Raw genomic sequence first — 25,962 nt, forward strand, 5'->3', positions numbered from 1 at the left:
ACACACTGGGGAGCCTGGGCTCTGTTGGGCCTCTGTCTTCGCCAAAGCTGGGAAATTAAACGTCCCCCTGGGATGGGGCTGCAGCTGTCCCTGGGCCACTGCAGAAGGGTGAGAAGCAAACTCCATCCCAGCCACCTTGTTCCTCTGGGACAGCGGGGACCGTGTGGCAGCAGCAGGAGTCCGAACAGCTGGAAAAACCCCCACTAAAAATTAACATTAATTTATTAGAATATTTATGATAAAAACCAAGAATCTCTTTACATGTGGGTTTGGTTTTTTTTTTTTTCCTTTTTATACAAGAGAATTTCCATTGCTTTTTTTTTCCTCCTGGAAACAGAGCAGGGCAGCAGGCAGGCGCAGGCAGCGAGGCGGGCGCTCGCCCCGGTGACGGAGCCCCGCGGGTGCCGGAGCTGGGGGTCCCAGCGGGATGTGGAGCGGGTGGGATGTGGGACAGGCGCCCACCAAGGCAGCGGGGCAGAGCGTGGCAAGGCACGGCACAGGGAGGGGCAGCAGCAAGAGGAGGGGGCGGTGAGCACCCCGCGCTACCCACGGCGAGGGTGGCGCAGGCGGGGGCCGGTTGGCACAGGGGGACAAGGTGACAGAGACAGGACAGCCCCGAGCCTGGGGAGGGCTGCGAGCCACCGGAACACCAGTGACCCCTCCCAAGCCTTAGGGAAAGACGGGTCCTTCCAGCACCCCCAGCCGCCCCCTTGCTGCCAACCTTCCGGATCCAACGTGTCCCCAGGCTGGGGGAGCTGGCACTTGGCTCTCCCCCAGCTCCTCTCGGTTGCAGGGGGACAAATCCCCCCTGGCACGCCCCAGGCCCCGTCTTTGGTTAAGGAGCAGCCGCTGCCGCGCTGGCACAGGGCAAGGGGCCGAGGCTGGCGGAGGGTCCCCATGGGGACAGGTGACAGCAGTTCCAGGAGGGATGGAGAGGCTGCTCAAAGCGAGGGGGTCCCAGCTCCCCCCCTGCATGGCTCTAGAATATTTATTTGAGAAGGCCTGGCATGAAATGTGAGGCCAGGAGGGAGGATCCCAGGCACAGCCGGTCCCACAGGGAGGTTGCCAAGGCAAGGAGCAGCGGCACAGCCCGAGGTGCCTGGGAGGGTGCAGGGGGAGCTGCGTGTGCCAGGTGACAGCTCCTGCTGGCCCATCTCTCCGCTCCGGAGCAAGGCAGGGGCGGTCACACACGAGGGAGAGGGGAAGCTGTGCCATGGGGACTGTGGACACCCCTGGTCAGAGCCGGCCGCAGGTCCTGAGTGGGTGGGCACCTCTGGGAGAGCCCCCTGGGGGCTGAGAGGCACCTGCAAATCCCAATCCCGGGCGGAAAATTGTCCATCGCCCCCAGGCCACGCTGCCCAAGGAGCCCAGGGCATCCCAGGGCTCCTTCCCTGCTCGCTGGGGCCAGCCCAGGGCTCGCTGGGCAGAGCTGTCCTGGCAATCCCAGTCCATCCAGGACAGTCTCCCCTTCCTGAACCCGGTGTGTAGTGACAAGAAACCAAAAAGGAGAGCAAAGAACAAACGAATGAAGAGAGAGAAACGATTTGGAGGCTTTGTGCCAGCAGCTACTGGCCCTTGGGGATGAAGGGCTCCCCCTCCTCGGGCTCGGGCCGCGGGCCGGGGTCGCTCAGGCACCGCAGCATGCGCTGGTTGCTGGGGCTGTCGCTGGCCCCCGGGGTGAAGACGTCGTCAGTCCCCGGGGAGGAAGGCTCCTTCACCCGCATCACCAGCCCCTCCTCATCCTCCTCGGGAGAGGGTGGGAGGCCACTGCAGCCCTTGGGCTCCTCGCTCATCAGGTCCACGGACTCCGGGGACTGCGGTGAGGCTGGGTCAATGGTGATGATGGGCAGGTTCTCCGAGTCCTCCTTGGGCTCGTAGGCCAGCGGGTCTGGGAGGCACAGAGGGGTCAGCCAGGGAAGAGGGGTCTCAGGGACCCCCGGTGATGCACCCCAGATGTTTGTTTGGGGCTGGGCTGCCCGGGCTGTCTCGCTGATTTCCAGTTCAGCGGTGTAATTCCTTTTCCCTATTCCCACATGCCAGCTGGAGCTGCCGGCAGCCCGGCTCCTGGGAAGGGCGAAGCTGCCCTCTGCTGATGAGCCACCGGCTCCGCAGCCGCGTCACAGCCCACAGCCTGTCCCCGGAGCGGGAGGGGACACCCGGGACACGAGGAACAGAGGGCGTCAAAGCAAATGTGTGATGGACAAACTGGGAATCCACTGGCAACGGGTCTCGGGGCTAAACGCTCCTGATCCCCTCCCCCGGGGAGGGCTGGGAGGGGCACGGGCGGAGATGTGGCTGCGTGAATGGAGCGAGCTGAGCTCTGGAGAGACTGCCCAACCTGACTTCCCAGTGGGAATTGTGCTGGGAAGAGAGCTGGGTGCTTCTGCTGGGAGCAGCAACCCTCTGGGGCTTGGCTGGATGGGTGTGGGATGGTCGGGGCTGGAGAGCCACAGGGAGCTGAGGAGGTGCAGGACAGCACAAGCTCCAAGTGCTCCTGGTGCAGCTCCTTCCCACCTACCTGAGCCGATGCGAGCCCGGGACATGGTGGGCGAGTCCACCCTGTGTGCTGGCACCGTCAGGTAATTGTTCATCTGCAACGGGAGCAAGGCATCGTCATGGCACGGCCAGGGCAGGGGGGAGGGAGGCAGGGAACCACAGGAGACAAGGGAGCAGCAGTGGGATGCAGAGGACACAGGCACAGATCCTCCCAGGCACGCTCCAGGGACATGCCTGGAGCCTGGGGCAATCAGAGGACCCCCAAGGCTTTGGGGTCACCCTCTGTCATCTGAACCTCAGCCCCCTCCCTGTGCCTTCCCAGGCTTGGAAGTTCCCCTGGCCCCCGTCCTGCCCAGCCCTGGCAGCATCCCCGCCCTGGTGCTCCCCCAACACCTTCTGCTCCAGCTGCCGGGCCTTCTGCCTCCGCAGCAGCATCTGGTTCCAGGCTTCCTCGTAGGGGTCGGCCACCAGCGTGTGCCGGTTGTAGGATCGCAGCTGGGAAGAGATGCCAAGAAAAGGGGATGGGTTAAAAATCACACATGGAAAGGGAAAGAAAGGTCACAGCCCCGTTCTTCCTGGAGATGGATGAAACAGCCACCAGTGGGCAGAGCAGGCCTGTGGCTCAGCCCTTGTGTGCCACCACGGGGTGCCTGATCCTCACCCACCCTGGCCCAACGAGGGTTTAAAGGTTGGGTTCAGCCACTGACCAAATCAACCTCCCCCTCAGACTGTCCCAGCACCATCCCAGGAGGAAAAGCCTCCTGGGGAAGAGTCAGGCCAGGAGCACAGGGCACAGCAGGGACAGAAGGGGTGAAGGGCCCAGCTGAGGGTGTCTGGTGGGCAGTGTCCTTGCCATGCCCAGCTGAAGCTGAAGGGGACACACACGCTGCCAGGGGACACCTCACCCTCTGCCTGGTTTTCTGCAGGTTAGTGCGGAGGATTTTCCGGATCTCCTCCTCCTTGTCCTTGGACAGGGCTGGAAGGACGCGCTCCAAGGGAAGGCTCTGGGGGTTGATGTTCCTGCAGGGACAGACAGGATTCAGAGCCACACCACGCAGGGCTGCTTGCCCTGTGGCCAGCGGCAAGGAGCACTCAGGGTGCCATGGGAGGGTGCCCAGGGCAGGGAACTCACTGGATGGAGACAGTGGAGACGGCAGAGGGGATCTTGCCGATGCCCCCACTCTCCACCAGCTCAATTGCCTGCTTCATCTCCATCTTGTGGTAGAAGGCGATGAGCTGGGGCTCCTTGGAGCGCTCCCCCGCGATCAGGCACTTCTTCACGTACTTCTTGTTGAAGCGGTTCAGCCTTCCCGGGAATGAGGGACAGGAGGAGCAGCCACAGGTCAGCCCTGGCCCTGCCCTGGTCCCCACTCCTCAGCCCTGCCCAGGACAGCACTGCTGGGGTCAGTGCTGGGCCCAGTTCAACCAGCACGGCTCAGGCCAGGCTTCCCTCAATCCCTCCCAAGCCAGGGTGTCTCCACAACACCCAGCACCTGCTGGTTCCCACTGGGGATGGTCCTGAGCTCCAGCAGGGACTGGCCACTGGCAGCTCCCACCCTGCCATGGGCCTGCTGTGGGTGGTGTGGCCAAGAGGTGCAGCCCCACTTGCTCCCAGTCCAGGGCCGTAATTCCCCACGGTGAGTGTGGATATTAAAGCCCAGGGAAAAGCCTGTCATGGAGCTGTGGAACCTTCTGGGTGGTGACTGAAACCCTTCCCTGGCCACCAACCTCCCCACTCACTTGTCCTTCCAGTGGTGATGTCCATAGTGACCACAGATATCCTCAATCCCTGTCAGAAGGTGATCCAAGAACTGGAAGAGATGGTCCAAGGCGTGAGCAGCTCGGAGGGCTCTTGCCCACCCTCTCCATCCCCTGACACCCACACTGACACATGGGGAGGGCACTCAGGGTGTGGAAAATCAGGGCTGTGGGTCCAGGATGGGCTTTGGGAGGGCAGGATGGACCCACACAACCGGGCTTGGCTCTGCAGGCACTGTGGGGTCTGGGTCAGAGCTGGCACTGGACGACACAGACAGGGGAGAGCCCTCGCTCTGTCCCCCCTTACCTTGGGCTCTGATTTAGGGGCAGGTCCCAGTGACAGTGGTGGAGTGGCAGAAGCAGAGAGAGCAGAGGGCTAAGGCAGCGCGCGGGGCGGCCGGAGCAGCGCGTTACCTGCGTGTGGATCTCCTCGTTGATGGAGCGCTTTGTCTCCTGCTTCTTCTTCACAGCCAGCAGATCCACCAAGGGCCGGATGGTCATGCCCTGGGGAGGGGGAGGGGGGTCACACCTCTGCCCAAGGCACAGTGGTGGGAGTGGGATGGGCTCAGTAAAGCCAAACTGCTGTTGGTGTCACTGTGCAGCGTTTTGGGGACGCGGGACAGTGACAGGGTCAGGGATGGAGGCTGGGGATGGGCTCCCCACTCTCCACACGGCCACGAAGAGCCCCCTTTCCCTCTGAGTGCCACCAACCTGCACGAAAACGGTGAAGAAGATGACAGTGATGATGGCTGTGAGGAACATGTCCCTCATGCCAAAGTGTTTGTAGTCCAGCAGGTACCCGAGGGAGAAGGCGATGGCTCCCCGCAGGCCCCCGTAGGCGATGATGAACTGGTCCTTCGGCGTCAGCTTCACGATTCGGAACTTGTTGATGAACCAGGTGAGGACAAGGACGCCTGGAGGAGCAGCACAGTCCTGTGTGAATGGTCAAGGATCCCCTCCAGTCCCAAAGAGCCCACCCTGCAGCCCCTCAGGGCCGTGGGTGCAGGTGAGAGCTGTCTGCCCATCCCAACATCCCTGAGCAGCTTCCACCCCATGTCTGGCACAACCACGGCCTTAGCCCCATCGCCCCACAGCACCCACCACCAGCATGATGCCCGTGGTGGAGCAGTGCCACCCAGTCATCTCCAGCCTCCCCATCCTGGCCCTGAGAGTTCACCACGACCCACATGGCCACTCAAAGCCAGGCTGGACAGGGCCTGGAGCAACCTGGTATGGTGGAAAGTGTTCCTGCCCATGGCAGCTGGAACGAGATGGGCTTTAAGGTCCCTTCCAACCCAAACCATGCCATGATTCTTTTACCACCCCAAGGACCTTGCCACCACACTGACACCTCACCCAGCACTCTGGCGATGAGGCAGAAGAACAGCGTGCTGATGACGAAGGTCCAGTTCCAGTAGTGGTGACCAGCCACGGTGGAGACACCCAGGAAGATGAAGATGAGGGTCTCGCTCACACTGCTCCACATCTTGAGGAAATACTTGATGGTGGTATGGGACTTGTGGGAGATGTTGGCTTCCACATAGGGCCGCATGACCACGCCGGCGGCGATGAGCCTGGGGGTGAGGTTGGGGCCCTCAGCAGCCATGGGGACACGGGGACAGTGACAAGCCCTGGCCCTGCAGCAGCATTTTGTGTTCTGACACCAAACTCCAGGGCAGGACAGGCCTTGTGAACCACCAGCAAATATTCAAGGCCTCCAGAGAAGGCAACACGAGGTTTCTCCTTCCCCTGGCAGGGCAGGAGTGAGCACTGGAGCACAAACCCACGTGGTCCTGAGTGCTCAGCAGGCCCTGCCTGCTCCTGTGTGCCTGGGAGAACGGGAACAGCCTGCCAGCACCCTGGGATCTGAGGGACAACTCCTGAGACTCACTTCTCCCATGTGCCTCCTTGCATATCCCAGCCCAAACACACCACCGGGGTCTCACTGGGCACCTGCTGACCACGCTGGGCCAGCCAGACCGTGGTGACAGCCAGGAAATCCTCCCCCAGGTCCTGGGGACAGGAGCAGCTCCTGTCCTCCTCCCCCAGTGCCAACTCACGCCATGATGCCCGAGAGGTGGAAGAGCTCAGCTGACAGATAGGCCATGTAGCTGTAGAGGAACACGAAGAGGGGCTCGATGACGCGGATGTGCGAGGTGAAGCGGGACGTGAAGGCAGCGATCACCCCGTAAATGACGCCCACCAAGACCCCGCCCAGAGACACCACGAAGAAGCTGAAGAAGCCGAGGATGATGTCGAGGATGGTCACCTGCTCGAAGCTGGCAAACTCCTCGAAGAGGTGGTAGAGGACCTGGCAGGGAGAAAGGAGAGCAGGGCTCAAACTGTCCCTCTGGAAAGAGACACCTCGGAGGAGACCTGCACAGAGCCCTCCCCTGGGAGAGCAGCACACCTGAGCTGAGCTGTGCCAGTGCTTGGTGACCCTGAGCTGGGTCCTGTGCTTGACCAAGGCTCACACCAAAACCAGCTGCTGGTGCTTTGCTGTGCCAGACACAGACCCAGGGGGAGCAGCTCCCTGTGCTCTGTGCCCACAGGGACACAGTGCCACCAAAGATGTGTCTGGCACAGCTCTGCTCTCCAGCTGCCCCAGGAGGGCCTTTGGTGACCAGCCAGAGGCTGTTCTTGTTTTCCCAACAAGCATGTCAGGACAGACCCAGGCTGGGGCACTCCTGACAGATGCACAGAGAGAAAAGCCACCATCTGCCCTGCACAGCCCAAAGAGCCCAAACCCTTGAGGCAGCTTCTGCAGCTGAGGGAAACCTGAAGGAATGACTCTGGGCTGTGTTGCCTTCTCCCAGCCCCAGGCACTGCAGAGATGTTAAAGCACGTGTCAGGATGGGGAACAGGATTTAGGGCACCCTGCAGGAATAGCAGCACTTGCAGGCAGGGAGAGGGCGAGGTGCCAGCTCCTGCCTGCCACTGCCAGGCCCTGGGTGGGACAGGGGCAGACAAAAGCATTCCCCAGGGATGAGAGTGGGGACACAGACCCTGCAGGCACCTTTCTGGTGAAAAATGGGGGAGAAGCGCCTGGGAAGAGCCCCATGGCAGGACAGAGTGTTCTTTGTCATCAGGAACCTTGTCAGCAGGGGCTGAGCAGCCAGCTCCAAAATGGACAGCTGGGATATGGGAAAAGAGCCAGGAAAAAGCAGCGGGTTAGAAGTCAATTTAGAGGTCAGCTCTGCAGAGAGGAGAAGGCCATGCTGATGGCTAATCCAGCACCTGGACAGTGATGTCCTCTGGAAAGGGAGGAGGCCTGGCCCCACCTCCCAGAGGTCCCTGCAAAGCTTGGAATGGGGCTGAGGGGTGATCCAGGTGGGATGCCAGCCTGGCTTCAGCCCCTCCAGTTCTCCCCTTTGCCGTGGCCGATGTCCTGGCCTCCCACCTCCTGGGAGCTGGAGGACAGCAGTGGTGACCATGTGAAAGCAGACAGATGGAGCAGCAGCTGCATGGCAGCACTGCCTGACCCAGTGTCAGACCCTCACGCTTCCCCTGGCAGGACGAGCACACAGCAGCAATTCCAGCCAGGAGAGCAGATCCCCAGAGCCCGTGGCACCAGGAGGCTGACAGGGCACGTGCCCTCAGCCTCCCCAGCCCACCAAGGGAAACACTTCACCTCAACCCACCTCTGTGGTGCTCTAACCCTCCACCTCTTGCACCTGCACCAGCTTTGGCCTGGTGGAGCTGCTGGGAGGCACTGGGCAGCTTGGAACAGCCCTGCCAGCTGCCACCCCGCTGCCCTGAGATGCTCCTGCCCCAAAGCAAACCCCGCTCCCGGGGGGGTCACTCACGACAGTGACGGCGTCGTTGAGCAGGGACTCCCCGAAGACCAGGATGTGCAGCAGCTCGTTGATGTGGATCTCCTCGAACACGGCCAGCACGGCCACGGGGTCCACGGCCGAGATGATGCTGCCGAAGAGCAGGTTGGCCAGCAGGCCGATGTGGTTGAGGCCAGGCCCGCCGAGCTGGCACACGGCATACATGAGCCCCCCCAGGAAAAAGGCGTTCCAGAGCGTCCCCACCACGGCGAAGATGAGGATGGTGCCCAGGTTCTCGGTGAACGGGCGCAAGGGCAGGAAGTAGCCGGCATCCAGGATGATGGGGGGGAGGAGGAAGAGGAAGAAGATATCCGACTTGAGGATGGGGGGCTTTTCACCCACCCCTTTGATGAGCCCCCCCACCAGAAGGCCCACCACGATGAGCAGGCAGCTCTCAGGAACGATGCTGGACACTGACGGGATCACGTGGAAGCCTGGAGAGAAGGACAGACGAAGACACACGTTGGCTACAGGAATGGAGGGTGCTGTCTGCAGGGGGACACCCCTGCCAGAGTCAGGGACCAGCTCCCAGCCCTCCCTGCACTCCTTGTGATCTATCACTACCTGTGTGCCTCAGTTTCCCTTCCTGCCCTGCTCTGTCAAGTGGAAACTGCAGCTTAACCAGACCCTGGTACTGCTGGTCTCAGGCCAGACCCCTCAGTGCCAGCAGCAGGTGACAGCCACCCTTGGGACACCCCAGGGTCTCTCGGTGGACCCCAGCCCTGTGGCACAGGCAGCTCTCTGCACATGAGCTGTCCATGGCTCCAGCTCTGATCCCTCCACATGAGCTGTCCCTGGCTCCAGCTCTGACCCCGGGCACACGAGGCAGTGGCATTTCTCTCCCATCAGACAGCAGCCTGCCCTCCCAGTGCCACCCTTCCCAGTGCCAGGCACAGCGCCCATCCCTGGGCATCCCTGACGCACAGCACAAGCAGGGCAGCCGCTGCTTGCTGCATTTCAGGATGCAATTCTCCTTCCTGGAGGTTTTACACGGTGCCTGCAGCAGGGACAGGATGCATCCTTGCGGTGCAAGGTAACAGGGAACACATTTCCCCCTTTTTCAGCCACAGCACAACTCCAAATGCAGGTCTCTGAGCCAGCCGTGACCCGCTGGGATGACATTCCCGCCCCAGCCGGGCATCTGCCAGCACACCAACACCCACAGAAGGATTCTGGGTTCCCTGGATCTTCTCCCAGGCTTTATAATTATTATTTTGAAGTGAGGCATATTTGTTCCCTGGCAAGGGAAGCAGTTTAAAATAAGGAACCCTGCCTTGGCATGCCGTGTTCCTCCGTTCCTTCCGGCCATGCCATCTGCAGCAATTCCTCAACAGATTAAATCCCCTCCAGAACGAGCCAGTTCCCCCCGAGCCCGCAGGGGCCACACCTGCACACGGCCGGCCCATCCCTCCTCCACCTGTGCAAAGCTCCAGCCCAGCTCCCAGGGGAGAGGCCACACTGCCACAGTCCCTCCCGAAGGACTCTGGCCCCAGATCCCACCTGAGCTGCGAGCTGGGCTCCAGCACGGGCGAGCCCAGAGGACTCATCACAGCCGAGGCTCTGGGAGCCATTCCAGCTGCTCCAAAGGGTCCCTGGTGCTGGAGCGGTGCTGGAAGGAGTCTGGCTCCTACCTTGGCTTCACCACAGCAGCAGCAATCCCAAGCAAACAGCTCGATGGCTCCGGCACAGGCACAAGGAGAGGTGGGGAGGAGATGGGAACATCCAAACCCTCTCCCAACACCTGCATTCGGGGACTTCCCAGTCTGGATGCGCTTCCTCATTTACCCACATGGGATTTTTCTTCTTTTTTGGATCCCCTGGAGCCCACACAAGCTCTGAGCACCCCAAGGCAGCCCTGGCACGGAGCTCCCTGTGGGAGGGGAGGTGATAATCCCTTTTCTGTGCACAGCCCATGCAAACACCGGGAACCACTGACCCTTCCAGCACACCGGGCAATTTCTGGCTGGAATAAGGCTTAAAGCCACATAAGCAGCGAGAAGCCAACAGCAGATCAGTTTTTGCTTGCTAAGTATGTTCAATCATGAATAAAACACAAACACTGACAATTAAGCATCTCTCACTTCTTCCCCACAGGCCCCAGGATTCCATTAAACTGGAACATTCGTGTGCTGATGGGAATTCAATGGTTTACAGCTTTTTTGTAGGGCCCTAAAAATACACTTACACGGGCTGCATTTTAATTATGCCTTTAATTTCACTGAATCTCAGCCATTTTTTGCTCCCTGCTTGCTCTGTGGAGTATTTTTAGAGCATCCCAGAGCTCACTGGTACCAATCCTTTGGTGGGATCCTGGTCTGAGTGCTGAGCCAGCATCCCACTTTGGGATGGGGGTGATGGGAAGGAACGTCCTCACTGTGGGGATGAGGCCAGGCAGGGATGAACAGCTTTGATCCCAGCCCTGTGCCTGCAGCTCCCTGCTGGAAGATGAGGAAGGCTATGGCAGGATGCTGGGAGAGGAGGATGCCGAGCCACAGGCACATACAGGGGCAGCAGAAAGGGGAATAAGCCTTGATAATGGCTTTAAAGATGATAATTTAAAAAAAAATAATAATATGACCCCAAATCCCTAAATTCCCAGCAAGGGGCACAGTCACCCAAGCTTCCTCCTTTGGAAAACAAACTCCATAGGAGCAGCTCCCTCTCACCAGCATCAAACACCAGCACAGCCATTAAGAGTGAGACAGTTGAGTTAAACACACACTCAAGGGCTTGAGCAAACACAGAAAAGGAAATCCAAGAGATAATAGTTCTTATTAAAACAGTTCTTGCCCACATCACGCACCCAGCTCCCACGTGCCCAGCAAGGCACACACAGGGATCGCTCCACTGGTGCTCAGCAATTCCTTCAGTTGAGGCAGAAAGGAATCAGGGACGGGAATCCCAGTTTTCACTACAGTCCAAGCACTTGAAAATCTGGAGGAAATCCCATCCTTCAAATTAAAGAGATTTTGGGCAGGGAAAGCTGGTGCTGACAAAGTTTGTTCTGAGGAGGAGGGAAGAAAACCCATTTGGTTGGTGTTTAGAGCTGGAGCTGGGGAAGGAGGGAGGGGGAAGGAGCACACAGCACGGCTGGAAGAGCTCGGCACGCTCATGGTTAAGCCGGATGCTCCTGAGGTTTCACCCCAGATTCCCAAGCACCCACGCACGGACACGGCCTTGGGAAAGGCAGGATGCTCCCGGCAGGATGCCTGTCAGGCAAGAGGAGGTGTGAGAAAGGAGCGTGGTTACACAAACTCCCCATCCTCCCAGGCTTCCCAGGCTTATTGCAGCAGCTGCAGGCTGCAGCAGGCGGGCACAGAGGAATCTCTCAATTATTAACCAGGGTTAGGAGCTCTCCCAGCCCCAGGGCTCTGCTCGGGAAGGAGGTGGTAGATGGAGGGGCAGTCTGGGTGAGGGGGTGGTGAAGCCCCCGGGGTGATGCTGTCTGCAGCCCTGGGGACCCGGCTGCTGCCTGGGGCTGCAGGGAGGCTCCACGTGTGGAACCGGGGAGCCCTGGAGAGGGAGCAGGGTGTGGGAAGGAGGGCGAGGGGAGCAGGCATGCTCAGAAGGGCTGCCCTTCTGAAGGACACTGCAGAGAGCGGGGCTGGAGGAGACACACGAGCCTGACAGCGCCAGGGCCCTCCAAAGGCCACTTTAACCCTTTAGGACAGCAGGCTGGCAGGGGCTGGGCTGGCCCTAACAGGGGCAGCAGCAATCCCGGGGTGAGGGATGCAGGCAGGTGTGGATGCCTTCCCACATTCCCGTGTGACACAGGCACCACCAAGAGCCCCCACATGTTGACACTTTGCTGGCTGAACCCCAGAATCAGAGATGTGTCACCAGCCCTGGGGACAAGCGATCCACAGAGCCGTGACTCAGCACCATCCCCTCCCTTCTCGTGTCGGAGAAGCAGCAAAGGGAGGGAAGGAGGGCTGGGCTGGGCTCCAGGGTTTGCAGAGCTCCAAGCCCCTGGGATCTGGCATTCCCTGGGATCTGGCATTCCCACGCTGTGTTTTGGGAGGATGGGGTAAGACCCCAGCAGGGTTAAAGCCCTGTGAGGATGGTGATGCAGTGACAGAACATTTTGCAACGGGCACCCATAGCAGAATCCATCCCAGTCCTCCAGAGATTGGCTGCAGCTTCTTTCCATTTATCCTTTGCCCTCAGAAAAAACCCACACTGGACTTCTCCTGCCTGAAGATCAGCCGGGCTCTCTCTGCAGGGCCATCGGGGGATGAAGGGATGTCTCAGCCCTGCTGTGCTTCTCCCTTGGAAAATGGAGCCGGATCCAGCGGCTCCCTGCAAAGACAGGGAACAAGGAGAACGGAGAGAGCTGCACCAGATGTAACGGGGAAGCCTCGAGGGAAGGGGAGGAAAATTGAACTTGCTCAAAAGGAATTAAATAGCTGGTGATTTACACCTATAAATAGAGTGAGGCCACGGCTCGTGTCACCCTGCCAGGAGAGGGGGTAAAACCGCTGCACTTAAATTACATTCACTGCCTCTCACAAGCTCCTACCTCACCACATGTCCTGAAATCCCAGCCCCACAGAGCTCCAACCTGGCTTATTCCCACAGCCATCCCACTGGGAGGGCGCATGTGGGGCCATGACGCAGGCTGGGCTTTGCCAAACCCTTTTCTGTCTCACCAGGGAGCAGGCAGGGTTTGAATGCAGGTCCAGGTCACCCCAGTGCTCCCCTGCCGCTCTTTTTGGGTTGGTTTCAGCTTGGGTTGATTTGGGCAACCTTTTAAGCACCCAGTGGCTTCAATGTCCAAAACGGAAAAGCGTTGATTTTCCACCCCAAAATGCCATTTCCTGGTGAGAAGCTGACTTCTTGTTTTTTTGTGTTAAGACACAGGTACAGAAAGTGCTTCTTAGCAAAACAATTTCCTCCAGAACAAACCAAATGTTTCATTCAAGCCTCATTATTTTGTTGTCGCTAATTACGAAGCAAAGCCAAGAACCAGGAAGGTAATTAATTTATGCTGCTTTTTGTGAGTCACTGAGTGAATGCAGATCCCACACAAGGGCCACAGAGCCGCCCTCCAAACCTCGCCATGGGCACAGCGGCCAAAGCCAGCACAGGGAGAAGGGAAAAGCAAAACATCCAGCCCTGATTTTGGGGTCACTCCTGCACCCCAAACTCGGGTGGGCAGGGGCTGCAACCAGGCTGGTTAAAACCCATCAGCATCCAGCACTGCCCCACAGCCTCTGGGCATGTTCAGGAGCCAGGATCAACTTCACCCATGTGGGATGGGATGAAGCCCTGGGCTGGTCCCCCCAGGGTCTGGCTACCAAGGAGCCCAGCAGAGCCTGGCTGTGACCCTGAGCAGCTGGACTGCACACAGTGTCCCCAAAAGCCATCCTGTCACAGTCAGGAGCCATTAGGACCCCCTGCCAGATGAGGAAGGGACAGTTTTATTTTCCCTCGGTGTGACATTATGACCCCTGTGCCTACAGACCTGGCTCACCCAGCTTGGCCCCACCTCACAGCCACCCAGCTGGCCCTGGTTTTACCCCTCCTTCCCACCTAATGCAAACAACCCAGGCACAAATGGAAGGAGTTCCTGCCTGGTACAGCCCCAGTTCCCCCAGTCCCGTGCCTCCAGCAAGGCAGGTGTGTGTGGGAAGGTGACCTGGCTGGACCCTGCCTGCTTTGCAGAAGATAAGAACAGGGTTGATAGCATCAGACCAGCCCTTGGGTGACTCAAAACCTGAAAGCCACAGGACAAAAAACAGACACTGCCAGGTACCAGCCTTGCTACAGCTCAGCCAAGCAGCCACAACTTGAGCTGGCTCCTCACAGACTCGAGAGGAACGGCTTGGTGGAGCTCTTGAGGTGCAGCCACATCAGCCAAAGCAGGAGCCCTTCATCCCTGAGAAACAACAGATCCTGGTGTGAGGAGGAGCTGGCAGGCAGGTGCAGCAGGGCTGTGATGTCTCACAGCTTCACTGTCCTGCAGCAGCAGCCGGGAGCCGCACGCAGACGAGCCCAGCTCCTGACACCCTGCAGGAGCAACACCCTCCCCCTGGAAAGGCAAATCCCCTTTCCCTCCTGCTGCACACTCCGGGCAGGCTGCAGGGGAGGCTGTGAGTGCTGCAGGTGTGCTGGGGCCCTGGCAGCGCTGCAGTGCTGCAGAGCAGGAGAGGACGCAGTGATCCCGGCTCTGAATCATCCGCAGGCACCCTGGATTCCAGCCTGCCAGAACCTGCCGTGTACACAGAAATGAGCTGTTTACACAGGGAATGAACGATAAAACACCGACATCTCCTCCCCAGGCCCGATCCAGGCTCAGCACCCACTCTTCCCTCCAGCACAGGGATGGGTGGCTGCTCCTTGCTTTGCATCTCCCCCATCCAAAGGGGCTGCGTCCTCTCTTTCCAAACACCTGGGACAGCTCAGAGAAGCCTGGTGAACCTTTTGCGTGATCCAAAGCAGACACTGCAGGGCCTGCAGCCAAAGAGCTGCCAGCCATTCCTCCCAGTTAAACTTCATTGCCCCGAGCCTGGAAAGGATTGGGATGGAGCAGCAGCCTCTTGGGAGGAGAGGGTGCCCACACACAACCACAACGTGCCCTGAGAACAATCCATGGACAGATGCCTTTAGCAGAAACACTTCGACACATTTTTCTTTGAGGGCAGCAAGAGCACGTAGCCTGGTTTTATCTTGAAGCACTCACAAGAAATTAACAGATCAATTGGGAGTCTTTTACAGAGTTGGTATTAATTTCCTCCCAGCTGTAAAAAGGAAATGAGAGACAAAAGACATTAAATGGACTTGCCCAAGTCCCCAAGTGAATGGTGTGAGAGCTGGTGTGAGAACCCAGCAGCTCCCAATTTCCAGTCCTGTGTTTAGATAATGCTTCTCCTTCACACCAGAAGGGAAGCCAAGGACACTCTGCAAGAAAAGCACAATTAATAAAGACCTAATTGCCATTAAACACTGAGAGACCCAGGGCCCTCGGACTGTCACCCCACGGCTGCAGCACTCCAAGCAGGGAGGGAAAACACAGAACCAATGAGCAGCGATGGCTTGAGAGGCTTCAAGGCTTGAAAAATCCCCTTCCAGGCCCTGCTGTGCACAGAGCAGCTCTCCTCTACCTCCCCCCAGGTCTAGAGCTGCCCCATCTCGGCCAAGATGCCAAGGGAAGCCGGTCAAGGCTCTGGTGTCACCGGTGACTCCGGTGACTCTGATCACTGCTGCCAGCATTCCTCCAACGGGCTCGTTCCAGAGCCTCTCCCAAACCACAGCCTGGCACCACCAAACCTGCTCACAGCCCCTGGGCAGGCTCCACACAGCTCTTCTAGGGCGGGACCGTGAATCTTCACCAGCCCAGGGCACTCACCCAGCAGGAGCCGGGCACTCGGGGACAAACTGCCACCAGATTGCTGCTGCTGCTCTTTCAGGACTCATTTTGGCTTCTCCCCACCAGCTCTGGATGGGTGCAGCTCACAGCCAGGCCTGCAAGGCTGGGATCTTCTTGGCATGGCTCATTTAGCCTGGAAAATGGAGTTTTCTACAGGGCAACAGCATCCTCACCCAGGTTTATATCCTTCAAAACAGTGACAGCAGCTGGACTTCTGCATTTTGAGGAGATTTAAGGTCCAGAAAAACTTCTTTAGCTTCAGGGAAAGGGACAAGGAGCTAAACATAACTCAGTCTCACCAGCCAGGCTCTTCCCAGATTCCTTCAGCTGCTACAAGGCGCTGGATGCCATGAATAGCTGGGTTAGGAGGGGTCAGTGCCAGGGGATTTCTGGAATAGAATCCTCCCATTCTATTCCAACATCTGCGTGGTGCAGAAATGGATGGATGTAGATGGATGCTCTGGAGCAGAAGGGACTCAAGGTGATGCAAAGAGACAGTGGCTGGTCACCCAAAATAAGGCTCCAGTTGCTCTCCCAGCTCCTTAAGCTCAACCACAGGACACAGCATTTAATCCCCAGCTCCTGCTGACCCTCGAAGCTTTGAGGAAAGTTAAACCTGAGCCAGCCTGAGGTGACCACAGACAAACTCCCCAGGCAGAATGATGCCAATCGCCCTTCCCAGGAAGGGCAGATTTCCTACCAGGAACAGGGGCAGGAAAGACAAACAAAAGCTTTTCAGGAAATAACCTGTTGGAATCCACTCGGACAGCAGGGAGGAGGTAATTGCAATTAGCACTGATTACTACCGGGCTTTGCAAGCCCAGACAAAGTGACACCACTCCCAGCACACGCCAGCAATGTGTCTGGAGCCAGCACAAACACCCAGCCACTGTCACCTTTCCCCCAGCACACAGATCCCCATCCCCAGTCAGGATTCCCCCCAGAACCAGCCGAGCTCCTGGGAGCAGCTGAGACAGGAGAGGAGCTGCTCCTTGCAAAGTCACCCCCAGGGACACAGGCTGCTGTGGGAAAAGCGTTCCCAAGGGAAACTGAGGCACTAACCGGGCTGCAAACACCTTCTCCTTAAAGGCCTCTGTGTGCCTGAATCTGTCCCTGGTGTGTCTGCTGTTAAATAAATCTCCAGCAGCGGGGTGGGAAGCTGCCTTCTCTCCAAATCCATCATTAAGATTTAACATGTCGTGACTCCAAAACGCAGAATAATTCCAGGCACTGGAAATAAACTGCTGCCACAGGGTGTCTGCTCTGCAAATGTGTGCCTTGCACAAGAGAGGGGAATTATTTCCCTAGCAGCACCCTCAGTTAAGTGGGATTTAAGTGCTGTCCCTGGAGGTCGATTGTATTGCAACTTTCTGGAGATAAAGACCTTGGATGCTGAGATGTTTGTGAGTCACCCCTGGGAGACCCAAGAAAACGCTTGTGTTCTCTTCTGACTTAAAAAAGTACTTTACATTCTTCAACTTTCCACTCAAAACACCACCCCAACTTCAAATGAGCCTTAGTGGTGCCCTGCCTGTGCAGGCAGGCTCTGGGAAGGAACCCATGGGCATGGGCTGATGTAACACCAGATTTTTGTACCACCAGAGGTGATGCACCACCAGATTCATTCTCTGCTCCACTCCAGGCCAGGATCAGCCTTGGATCTTTCCTCTTCTGACAAACAGGCAGCAACGAGTGTGTGCACGCCTGTCTGCCGAGCTTTCCACTTGGTTCATTCCTTCCCAAGCAGAAACACGCGAGTTCTGCTGGCCCTGGAAAGAGCCAAAGGACAGAACGTGACAAGATTTAACACACAACTGGAAGACATTGTAAAATCAGGCAGTCTGTGGAATATCCAACACCATGGAGAACAGATGGGGGCACCTCGGTGGAGTGAGAGGATCAACCCCCGACACTTGGTTCAACTCAAGCCGTCCCCTGCTCCTCTGCTGTTCCCTTGGAAGCTGTCTGGCCCTAATCTCAAAACACAGAGGATTTCATCAAACCTACACTGGCAGTTCTGAGCCCCAATGGGTGAGGAAAAGCTGCTGCTGACTCAGGCAGCCCAGGGAAGAGAGGGGGGGATGAGGTGTAACCCAGCTCTGGCTCTGCTCAGCAAGGCTGTGTTTTCACAGAGTATTCCGTGTGGACTTTGGGTTTTATTTGAAAAAATTAGGCCTTGGGGACCCAAAGCAGAAGAAAAAAATAGAAGAAACCAAATGTTTACAAGGCAGCTGCAGTAACTCATCGCCATTGTTGCTCTTCCTCTGTCACTGCCCACAGCTCCAACGATGCTGCAGCAAAGCAAAGCCCTGCATGACCCTGGGACAGGCTCAGAGCCCCCATCACCTCTGCACCTACAGCCAAAACCAGGGCTTGCAGGAGTGAAAAAGGGAAGGATTATGTTAAAGAAGTATTTACTTGCAAGCCTAATGAGCATCTTGTTTGTGCAAGTGCTCCAGACATGCGTGTGCTGGTTCTGCACAAGAGGGGCCACAGTCCCTTTGTGCTACAGGATTATTGTCACCCCAAGAATGACTCTCTGCCCTCCACCACCTCCTGGCTTTCCCTTCTGCCATGTGTAATTCTCAAACCCCAAAGGAGACTATTTAGCTACATTAATTGCAGACAAAAGATTTGTCCTCCACCCCACTCATTCCCAAGGGAACTCACATCTCTGGGTAGGGTGGACAAGCTGTGGTTGGCTGATTGAGCAATTTGGGAGAAAAGATGTGAACCAAACAGGCCAAATATTGTTCTGCTGTTACCCCACAAACCACCCCAGGTCACCTGGAGGTCTCAGGGGAGGAACAGTGCCACGACATCTCCCTGAGAGCCAGGCAAGCACCAATCTGGGCTTGGGCTGCCACAGGACTTGCAGCATCCACACCCCAAATTCCACCCACACCCATCAGCTGGCTGATGGAAGCCAGCCCATCCCTGACCATCAGCTCTCTCAGGCTGTTGATAAATGGGATGAAAAAAGCTTTGGTTCCTGAGGGCCTCGAGGTCCAGAAGCTGCCACAGGCAACAGGGTCCCTGCAGGGAGCAAAGCCATGGCTGCAACGGAGTGTAATCCTGCCTTAATGGACATTAGGGCTCACCAGGGAGGAATGGCTGTGATTACAGACCTGTTCTGCCTTTCCCACTCTGTCACCATCCCCTATTTCACAGCAGGAACCTTTCACTCTTCCAGCCATAATTAAACTAATGGTTTTCTCAGATCTGTGGAGGGAACAGTTTGGATGTTTTTTAGCTCAGACACCAGTGATGCACAGATCAGGGAGGAAAAAATAAATGTTGTGGCTGTTCTTTCTGAGATGGCAAAGCAGGAGAAAAGGGAGCCAGAGCCTGTATTTGGATCATCCCCCAATAAGGAAGTGGGAATGCAACAAGTTTGCATTGGAAGAGACTGTTTAAATTCACTGTCACGACAATTTACACTGCTGCGGCACCAGCTGCAGCAGTACCTCAAAATCCTTTCTGAACAATCGTCCACCAAAGCCCAGCTCCCCTGGAACAGCTCCCTCAGACGAGTGGGGACACTGGGGTGATCTCAGAGCTCTCCCACCACAGTGTCTGCAGTAAACACATGATGAGCCAGGCTGTAAGATAAACATCCCCACCAAGAATGAGACAAACATTTCCCTCCAGCTGAGTGAGGGAACCCGCGGGATCCAGGCCCAGGATCCAGCAGGAACGGCCCCTTCCAGCAGCCTGGATCTGCTGATGGCCATCCCAGCAAAGCCAGCCCAGCAAAGCCAGCCCAGCCCAGCCATCCTGATGCCCAGAGAAGCCACCCTGGGGGTGGCAGATAACCCCAGCACATCCATCCTGCGTGTCAGACCACGTCTGAACACCGAGCAAAGCACTTCTGGGGACGCTCCTTTGCTGTCCCACTCCCACCCTCGCAGGTGGCACTGGCAGAGGTGTCCCCACGCAGTGGCTTTGCTCCGGGGAGTTTCTGCTGTGTCTGGTCTCGAGATCCAGTTCTTCTATCCAGTGCCACCACCACAGCAGGTTTCTCACCCTGCTTATCAACCCTTGCCCAAAGGAATCCTCGAGTTCCTCAACTCGCAGGGCTCTGTAAGACCTCGGGGTGGCCACAAAAGCCACGATTTCAGGGCAGGGATGTGGGCTGATAAAAACATTTGAAAAGCACACAAGTGCTTCAGCACCCAAGAGTTTCAGCACCCAAATCTCGCTGCCAGCCAGCAGCCACCAGCTTCTACAAACATTTCTCTGGCAATTTTGAAATTGTCTCTTCTCCAGGCGCAGGAGCCACCTCCCATGCCCTGAGCCTCTGTGAGGCTCCAAAACCCCATCTGCACCCATCATGTTCTGCCCTTCTTCTCCCAGCTCCTATCACCAGCTCACAGGCTCTGAGAGAGCTTCCTTAATCTTGTGCTCTCAGAGCGCAGCAGTGCTGGGGACCATTGGTGCTCTCGCAGGGAGTGTCACCAAGCACCGGCGCTGCGCTGGCTCAGCAGGCTGAGATGTGACACCAGAGCTCCCCAGCGTGTCCCCACATAACCCACCCTGGCACAGCTCCGGGCTCCATCCACAGCTCCTTCTCCACCAGCCCAACAAGCAGAGAGTGGGGACGCAGTGGGGATGCAGTGGGGACACAGTGGGGATGCAGTGGGACACAGTGGGGATGCAGTGGGACACAGTGGGGATGCAGTGGGGACACAGTGGGGAGACAGTGGGGAGACAGTGGGGACACAGTGGGGACACAGTGGGACGCAGTGGGGACACAGTGGGGATGCAGTGGGACACAGTGGGGACACAGTGGGGACGCAGTGGGGATGCAGTGGGGACACAGTGGGGACGCAGTGGGGATGCAGTGGGGACACAGTGGGGATGCAGTGGGACACAGTGGGGATGCAGTGGGGATGCAGTGGGGACACAGTGGGGATGCAGTGGGGACACAGTGGGACACAGCGGGGACACAGTGGGGACACAGTGGGGACACAGTGGGGATGCAGTGGGGACACAGTGGGGATGCAGTGGGGACGCAGTGGGGACACAGTGGGGATGCAGTGGGGACACAGTGGGGACACAGTGGGGACGCAGTGGGGACACAGTGGGGATGCAGTGGGGACACAGTGGGGACACAGTGGGGACGCAGTGGGGATGCAGTGGGGACACAGTGGGGACACAGTGGGGACACAGTGGGGACACAGTGGGGACGCAGTGGGGATGCAGTGGGGACACAGTGGGGACACAGTGGGACGCAGTGGGGATGCAGTGGGGATGCAGTGGGGATGCAGTGGGGACGCAGTGGGGACACAGTGGGGATGCAGTGGGGACGCAGTGGGGACACAGTGGGGACACAGTGGGGACGCAGTGGGGACACAGTGGGGACACAGTGGGACACAGTGGGGATGCAGTGGGGACGCAGTGGGACGCAGTGGGGATGCAGTGAGGATGCAGTGGGGACACAGTGGGGATGCAGTGAGGACACAGTGGGGACGCAGTGGGGACACAGTGGGGACACAGTGGGACGCAGTGGGGATGCAGTGGGGACACAACAGGGACAGTTCTGCGAGCACCAGTCTGGCAGCTCGGTCTGGGGGGGCAGGGAACACCCCAGACACAGCAGCGCTGCCAAGGGGGAAGAGGAGACAGAGCAGTGACTCAGTGAGTGCCACAGCTCCAGACCCAGCAGCGTCTGGCGCACGGCGGGCGGAGGAGCTCAGCTGTGAAGCGCTGCCTCGTGGGGACCCTCGGCCACGGTCACCAGCCTGGGCACACAGGGAGTGATGTCCCCACGCCCTGGGCCTGGCTGAGCTGCAGTTCAGCTGCCCCACGGCAGCTCTCAGAGTGCAGAGCCTCTGTCGTGGCTGGAGGGGGGTGATAACACCCTGTGCTTCGCCTGCTGCTGGGCGCCACTCACAGCATCAAAGCTGCCCCCAATATTTGTCCCTCACCAGGAGCTGGGGGTGGGCAGCAGTGGTCCCCACTGCTGGGACTGTCCCAGGCTGACCAAAGGGATATTCCACACCACATAAAAGCAAAGAGTAAAGAGGAAGAGAGGGTGGGCAGTTCTAATTACGACATTCGCTTTCCGGAGCTGCCACTATGCTCCTGAAGGTACTTCCCAGGAAGTGGCCGGACATCATCTGCTGATGGGAAGTAGAGAATAAATCTTTTGTTTCCCTTTGTTTCTGCACATGACCTTTGCTTTTGCTTTATTAAATTGGCTTTATCTTGATCCATGAGGGTTTTTTCCATCCTAGTTTCTCCTGCAGAGGATGAAAGTGATAGAGCAGCTTGGTGGGCACCAGGAGTCACAGAATCATTGAACGGTTTGGGTTGGAAAGGACCTTAAAGCCCATCCAGTTCCACAGCTCCCATTCTGGGCAGGGACATCTGCCACTATCCCAGCTCCCGAGCCCTGTCCAAGCTGGCCTTGGACACTGCCAGAGACGGGGCAGCCACAGCTGCTCTGGCCACCTGTGCCAGGGCCTCACTGCCTTTGAGTCAGCCATTTCTTTCTAATATCTAATCTGAACCTGCCTCCATAAAACCACTTCCCCTTGATCTGTCACTGCAGGCCCTGGCATGAAGTGTCTCTCCATCTGGGGGAGATGGACTCCCAGAGAAAAGAAGGAAAGACACCACCCAACTTTCAAACCTTGGGCTCAAGACATAAATTTTAGGTTACTTTCCAGCCAAGGGGAACCCACCACACGCTGTGATTTCCTTGAGCTGTGGTGGGATGGCCAGGATGCTCCAGGGACGCTGGGAAGCCATTTATTTGGTGCAGACAGACAGCAGGACATGCCACAGAAGATGGCTAATGGAATATGACTCTCTGCTCTCCAGCTTTAGAAGGAAGGGCCAGCATGGGCTTTGGAGACACAGGTAGCCCCAGCTCTTCTCCAAGGTAAGAGCTGGTGCTCACTACAAAGCTCTGCCTGCTGAGCCCCAGCACAGCCAGCAAAGGCACTGCTGACCACAAGCTGTTATTTGCATTCCTGACTCACTCCTTCCCTTCCCCTGAAACGAGGAAGTATTTACAGTCAAACTTGAATTCCCCGAAATGTCTTTGGGAGCCACATGACCCGAAAAGTCAACCCCCTGAGTGAGGAAACCAGGTTCTCCTGCTGGGAACCCCCTCAGCTTCCCAACCATTCCCTGGGCACCCTTATAACGTCCCTGCAAAACCATGGAGAGGGGCACAGGGAGCTCCTGACTGGGGTGTTTCGTGGAGGTCTGACCTTCTGCAACAATACAACAGGTTGAGACAATGTCTGCTTGTAACCTGCAGCTTCAAAGGTTTCTTCTGGCAAAGCCAGACCACCACCAGATGTGACTTGCACATGGCTGTAGCTGCCCCTCACTCTCTCTTCCCCTACACAGCCTTAAAACGCCATGGGAGTATTAAGTAAAGCAGCCAGCACCAGCTTCCCCTTCTCCCCTGGGATTAACAAAGCAGAAGCAGTCCACACTGCTGGAGTTCCTGCTCTTGGAAAAAGAAGATGTTGGTCCCCTCAGAATTTCACTGGATCACCCTTATGCATCAATAAATGAACACTGACAGGGTGAGCAGAAAGAGGAAGCACTGCAAACTCCTGTTCTGTTTATCAGCCCCCTTCCCCTCTTCCTGGAAATGGGATGCTGCAAACCCTGCCCGGTTTAGGGAGCCTGGAGCTGTGTGAGCTGCATCCTGCCGTTCCAGGTTGTACTGCCAGCAGCGCCCAGTTGTGCAACAGCTGTCCCTGGGTGGAAAAAAGCCTATTTGCAGCTGGTGAACAACACCCTGGGATCCAGGGTGGGATAGACAAGGCTGGGGTATGGACATGGAGCAGTGATATGGTTTTTTGCAGCTCACGAGCAGAGGGAGCTGTACCAACAACTTGGGAACTACCTGCCAAGGCAGCAGGAACAAGAAACCCTGGAAAGGAGGCCGAGGAAAAGGGTGTCCCAGGACCACCCTGCTGTCAAGGCCCTGTCAGAGCTGCAGGTAAGCTAAGGTGTGGGTTTTGGCATAGTCAGCATCTCTGGAGCTCTGCAGAGCACCTGCCACCTCCAAAGACCTTTGCCAAACTTGCAGGGCAGCCTCTCTTAAAGTACACCCCTTAAAACACGCAGTCTTGCGTAATGTTTGTAGCATCAAAGACCTGACAGCCGGCAGACACAACTTTTCCTGCAGCACAAACGAGCCCTGACTCCAGGCAAGGGCGGCAGGAGCAGCTTCCCACAGCAGCAGTGGCAGAGATATCGTGGTGTCCCCCCACATCCATCCATCCATCCATCCATCCATCCATCCATCCATCCATCCATCCATCCATCCATCCATCCCCCTGGAGCCGCTTCCCGCTGCCCACTCTGGCTGTTTCCAGCGCGGTTTTCCGTTCGTCCCGGCAGGGCCGCAGGCCATTGGCCCCTCCTTTCTCCACCAGCTTCCGCACAGATACTCCTGATTTCATCACTCTTTGCTCTCCCAGCAGGGCTGAAGGCGCAGTGCAACAGCGGAGCCCTGCGAAAGCAGATTTGCGTTCCCGAGGGAGAGGCACCTTCCAGCTAAACGTGCCCGAGGTCCTTCTGGGCAACGCCAGGAAGGCACAAACCCCGTGGTTCCCACCTGGTTCCACCCTGTCCTGACTGCCTGTCTCCCAGACAAGCCTCCGGGTCTGAAGTGTTCTCACTCCTCCCCCTGCATGTAAATAAAACACTCAGGAGGGATTGTGGAAATGGGGCTTCACCTGCCTACACACGCTCACAGTGGGCTGAGAAGGGATATATTTTAGGAGTAGCTGGGCAGGAAGGACCTGAGCTCCTGGGGGTCTCTCAGAGCCCTCCAGACCAGGACAGGGCACAGTTTACAACAGGAACCAGCTTTAAAAAGCTCCCAAAGCAAGATTTCCTTCAGCAAGCTGGAGAGCCCCGTGAGTGTTATTAAACCACTGATGGCACCGGAGGAGCAAAATGAAGGAGTGTAGAGCTCCCCTCCCTCCTCACCTGCTCCGAGGCGAACATTTCACCTGTCCCCCCCGGCTTTATCACCAGGGCTGGGCCCGGGGCCAGCTCAACCTCTGCACTGCTGGAGGCTGGGGACAGCACAGCAGGGCTGGCGGAGCCGTTACATCACATCTCAGCTTTGGGGAAATCTGGCTGGTATTGATCCAGCTGCAGAAGTTTGGAAAACACTTTGTCAACAACCCCCGCCCCGGCAGAGCCACACTTTCCTAGAGCGGGTGACTTTTCCAGCCCCGATGCCGTTCTCTGTAATGCGGGAATCTCCGGACGCTTTGCAGCAGAGGCAAACTGCGGAGGGGGAGGAAGGGGAGGCCGAAGCACCGGGAGGTTTCTGAGTGACTTCTCCAAGGTTACAAAAAGCATCTTTGCTCTGGAGAGGAAGTGAGCAAACTGATGCTTCCTCCCTGAGTGTCAAAGGGAGGAAAACAAAGCGGGTCCAAGCAGGGGTCAGGAGCATCTCCAGGCCCGCAGATGAGGAGTCTGGGAGTGGAGGGACCGGGATGTCCCCCAGGCCCAGGACAGAGAGCCAAGGTCGTGGGGAGAGCAGTGCCCACCTGGCCCAGCCAGCCTGGGAGGTTTGCAGAAGATGTGCAGGAGATTTTGCCCTGGGATGTTTGCGGTGGTCCCACCCTGGAATGTTCAGAGGGGTCTCTCCCTAGGATGCTCGAGAGGGTCCCTCCTTGGGATGTTCACAGCAGTCACTCCTTGGGATGATTGGGGGGGGTCTGTCCCATACATCTGGGGGGTCCCACCCTGGGATGCTCGGTGGGTCCCTCGTGCTAGATGCTCACAGGGTCACTCCTTGTGATGTCTGGGGGTGTCTGTCCCACTCGCACAGGGCATCCCGCTCTGTGCTGCTCCGGGGGTTCCTCCTTCTCCAGGCCACTTCCCAGGCCCTTCCCCACGGACTCCCCCCACCACGTCGCCCACCTACCCAGCTTCATGAGGCAGGCCAGGAGGATCCAGAGGGAGATCTCGAAGGGGATGCGGACGTGCGTGTAGTCGATGCCGATGACCGGGAAGGCTTTGCGGGGCTTGGCGTGCCCCTCTCCCGAGCCGTTGGCCGGCTGCTCCTTGAGCGGGTGGATCTCCTCGGGGGCGGCGGGGGGCGCGGGGGTGAAGCCCGGCACGTCCCCGCCGGGCAGCGGCGCGGGCTGGCCCTCGGAGGTGAGCATGGGGTTGGCCTGCAGCACCTGCCCGGGCAGCAGCGGCCCCAGCAGCAGCAGCGCCCAGGGCAGGGCGCGCAGGGCCGCGGCGCCCATGGCGGCGGGCGGGGGGCGGCGGGGCCGCCGCGGCCGCGAGGCTGGAGCCGCCCCGCCACAGCCCGAGCGGAGCTGGGGCGGCCGCGAGGCTGGAGCCGCCCCGCCACAGCCCGAGCGGAGCTGGGGCGGCCGCGGCGCCGGGCTCGGCCCACAGAGCGGGCGGGAGGCAGCGGCGGGAGGCAGCGGCAGAGGCGGTGCCGCGGCGGGCGGGAGGCGGGGACGGGAGCCAGGGGAGGGGATGGGGCCGTGAGGGGATGGG

The 25,962-nt window shown here is 58.2% G+C and overlaps 1 protein-coding gene across 1 annotated transcript; it reads right to left on the reverse strand.

Annotated features, from left to right (window-relative positions):
* Window positions 1-204: 204 nt before the first annotated feature.
* On the reverse strand, window positions 205-25,860 carry SLC9A1 (solute carrier family 9 member A1). The gene is made up of 12 exons (XM_058856315.1): window positions 25,376-25,860; window positions 8,061-8,521; window positions 6,315-6,565; window positions 5,611-5,828; window positions 4,966-5,168; window positions 4,669-4,758; window positions 4,237-4,307; window positions 3,629-3,802; window positions 3,402-3,516; window positions 2,890-2,991; window positions 2,519-2,591; window positions 205-1,888 (listed from the first exon to the last, which is right to left on the reverse strand). Exons 1-12 carry the CDS (start codon window positions 25,701-25,703, stop codon window positions 1,566-1,568), a joined length of 2,409 nt encoding a protein of 802 aa, XP_058712298.1. The 5' UTR covers window positions 25,704-25,860; the 3' UTR covers window positions 205-1,565.
* Window positions 25,861-25,962: the final 102 nt, after the last annotated feature.

This window comes from Poecile atricapillus, chromosome 24 (genome assembly GCF_030490865.1).
Source record: "Poecile atricapillus isolate bPoeAtr1 chromosome 24, bPoeAtr1.hap1, whole genome shotgun sequence".
NCBI classification, from domain to species: Eukaryota; Metazoa; Chordata; class Aves; order Passeriformes; family Paridae; genus Poecile; species Poecile atricapillus.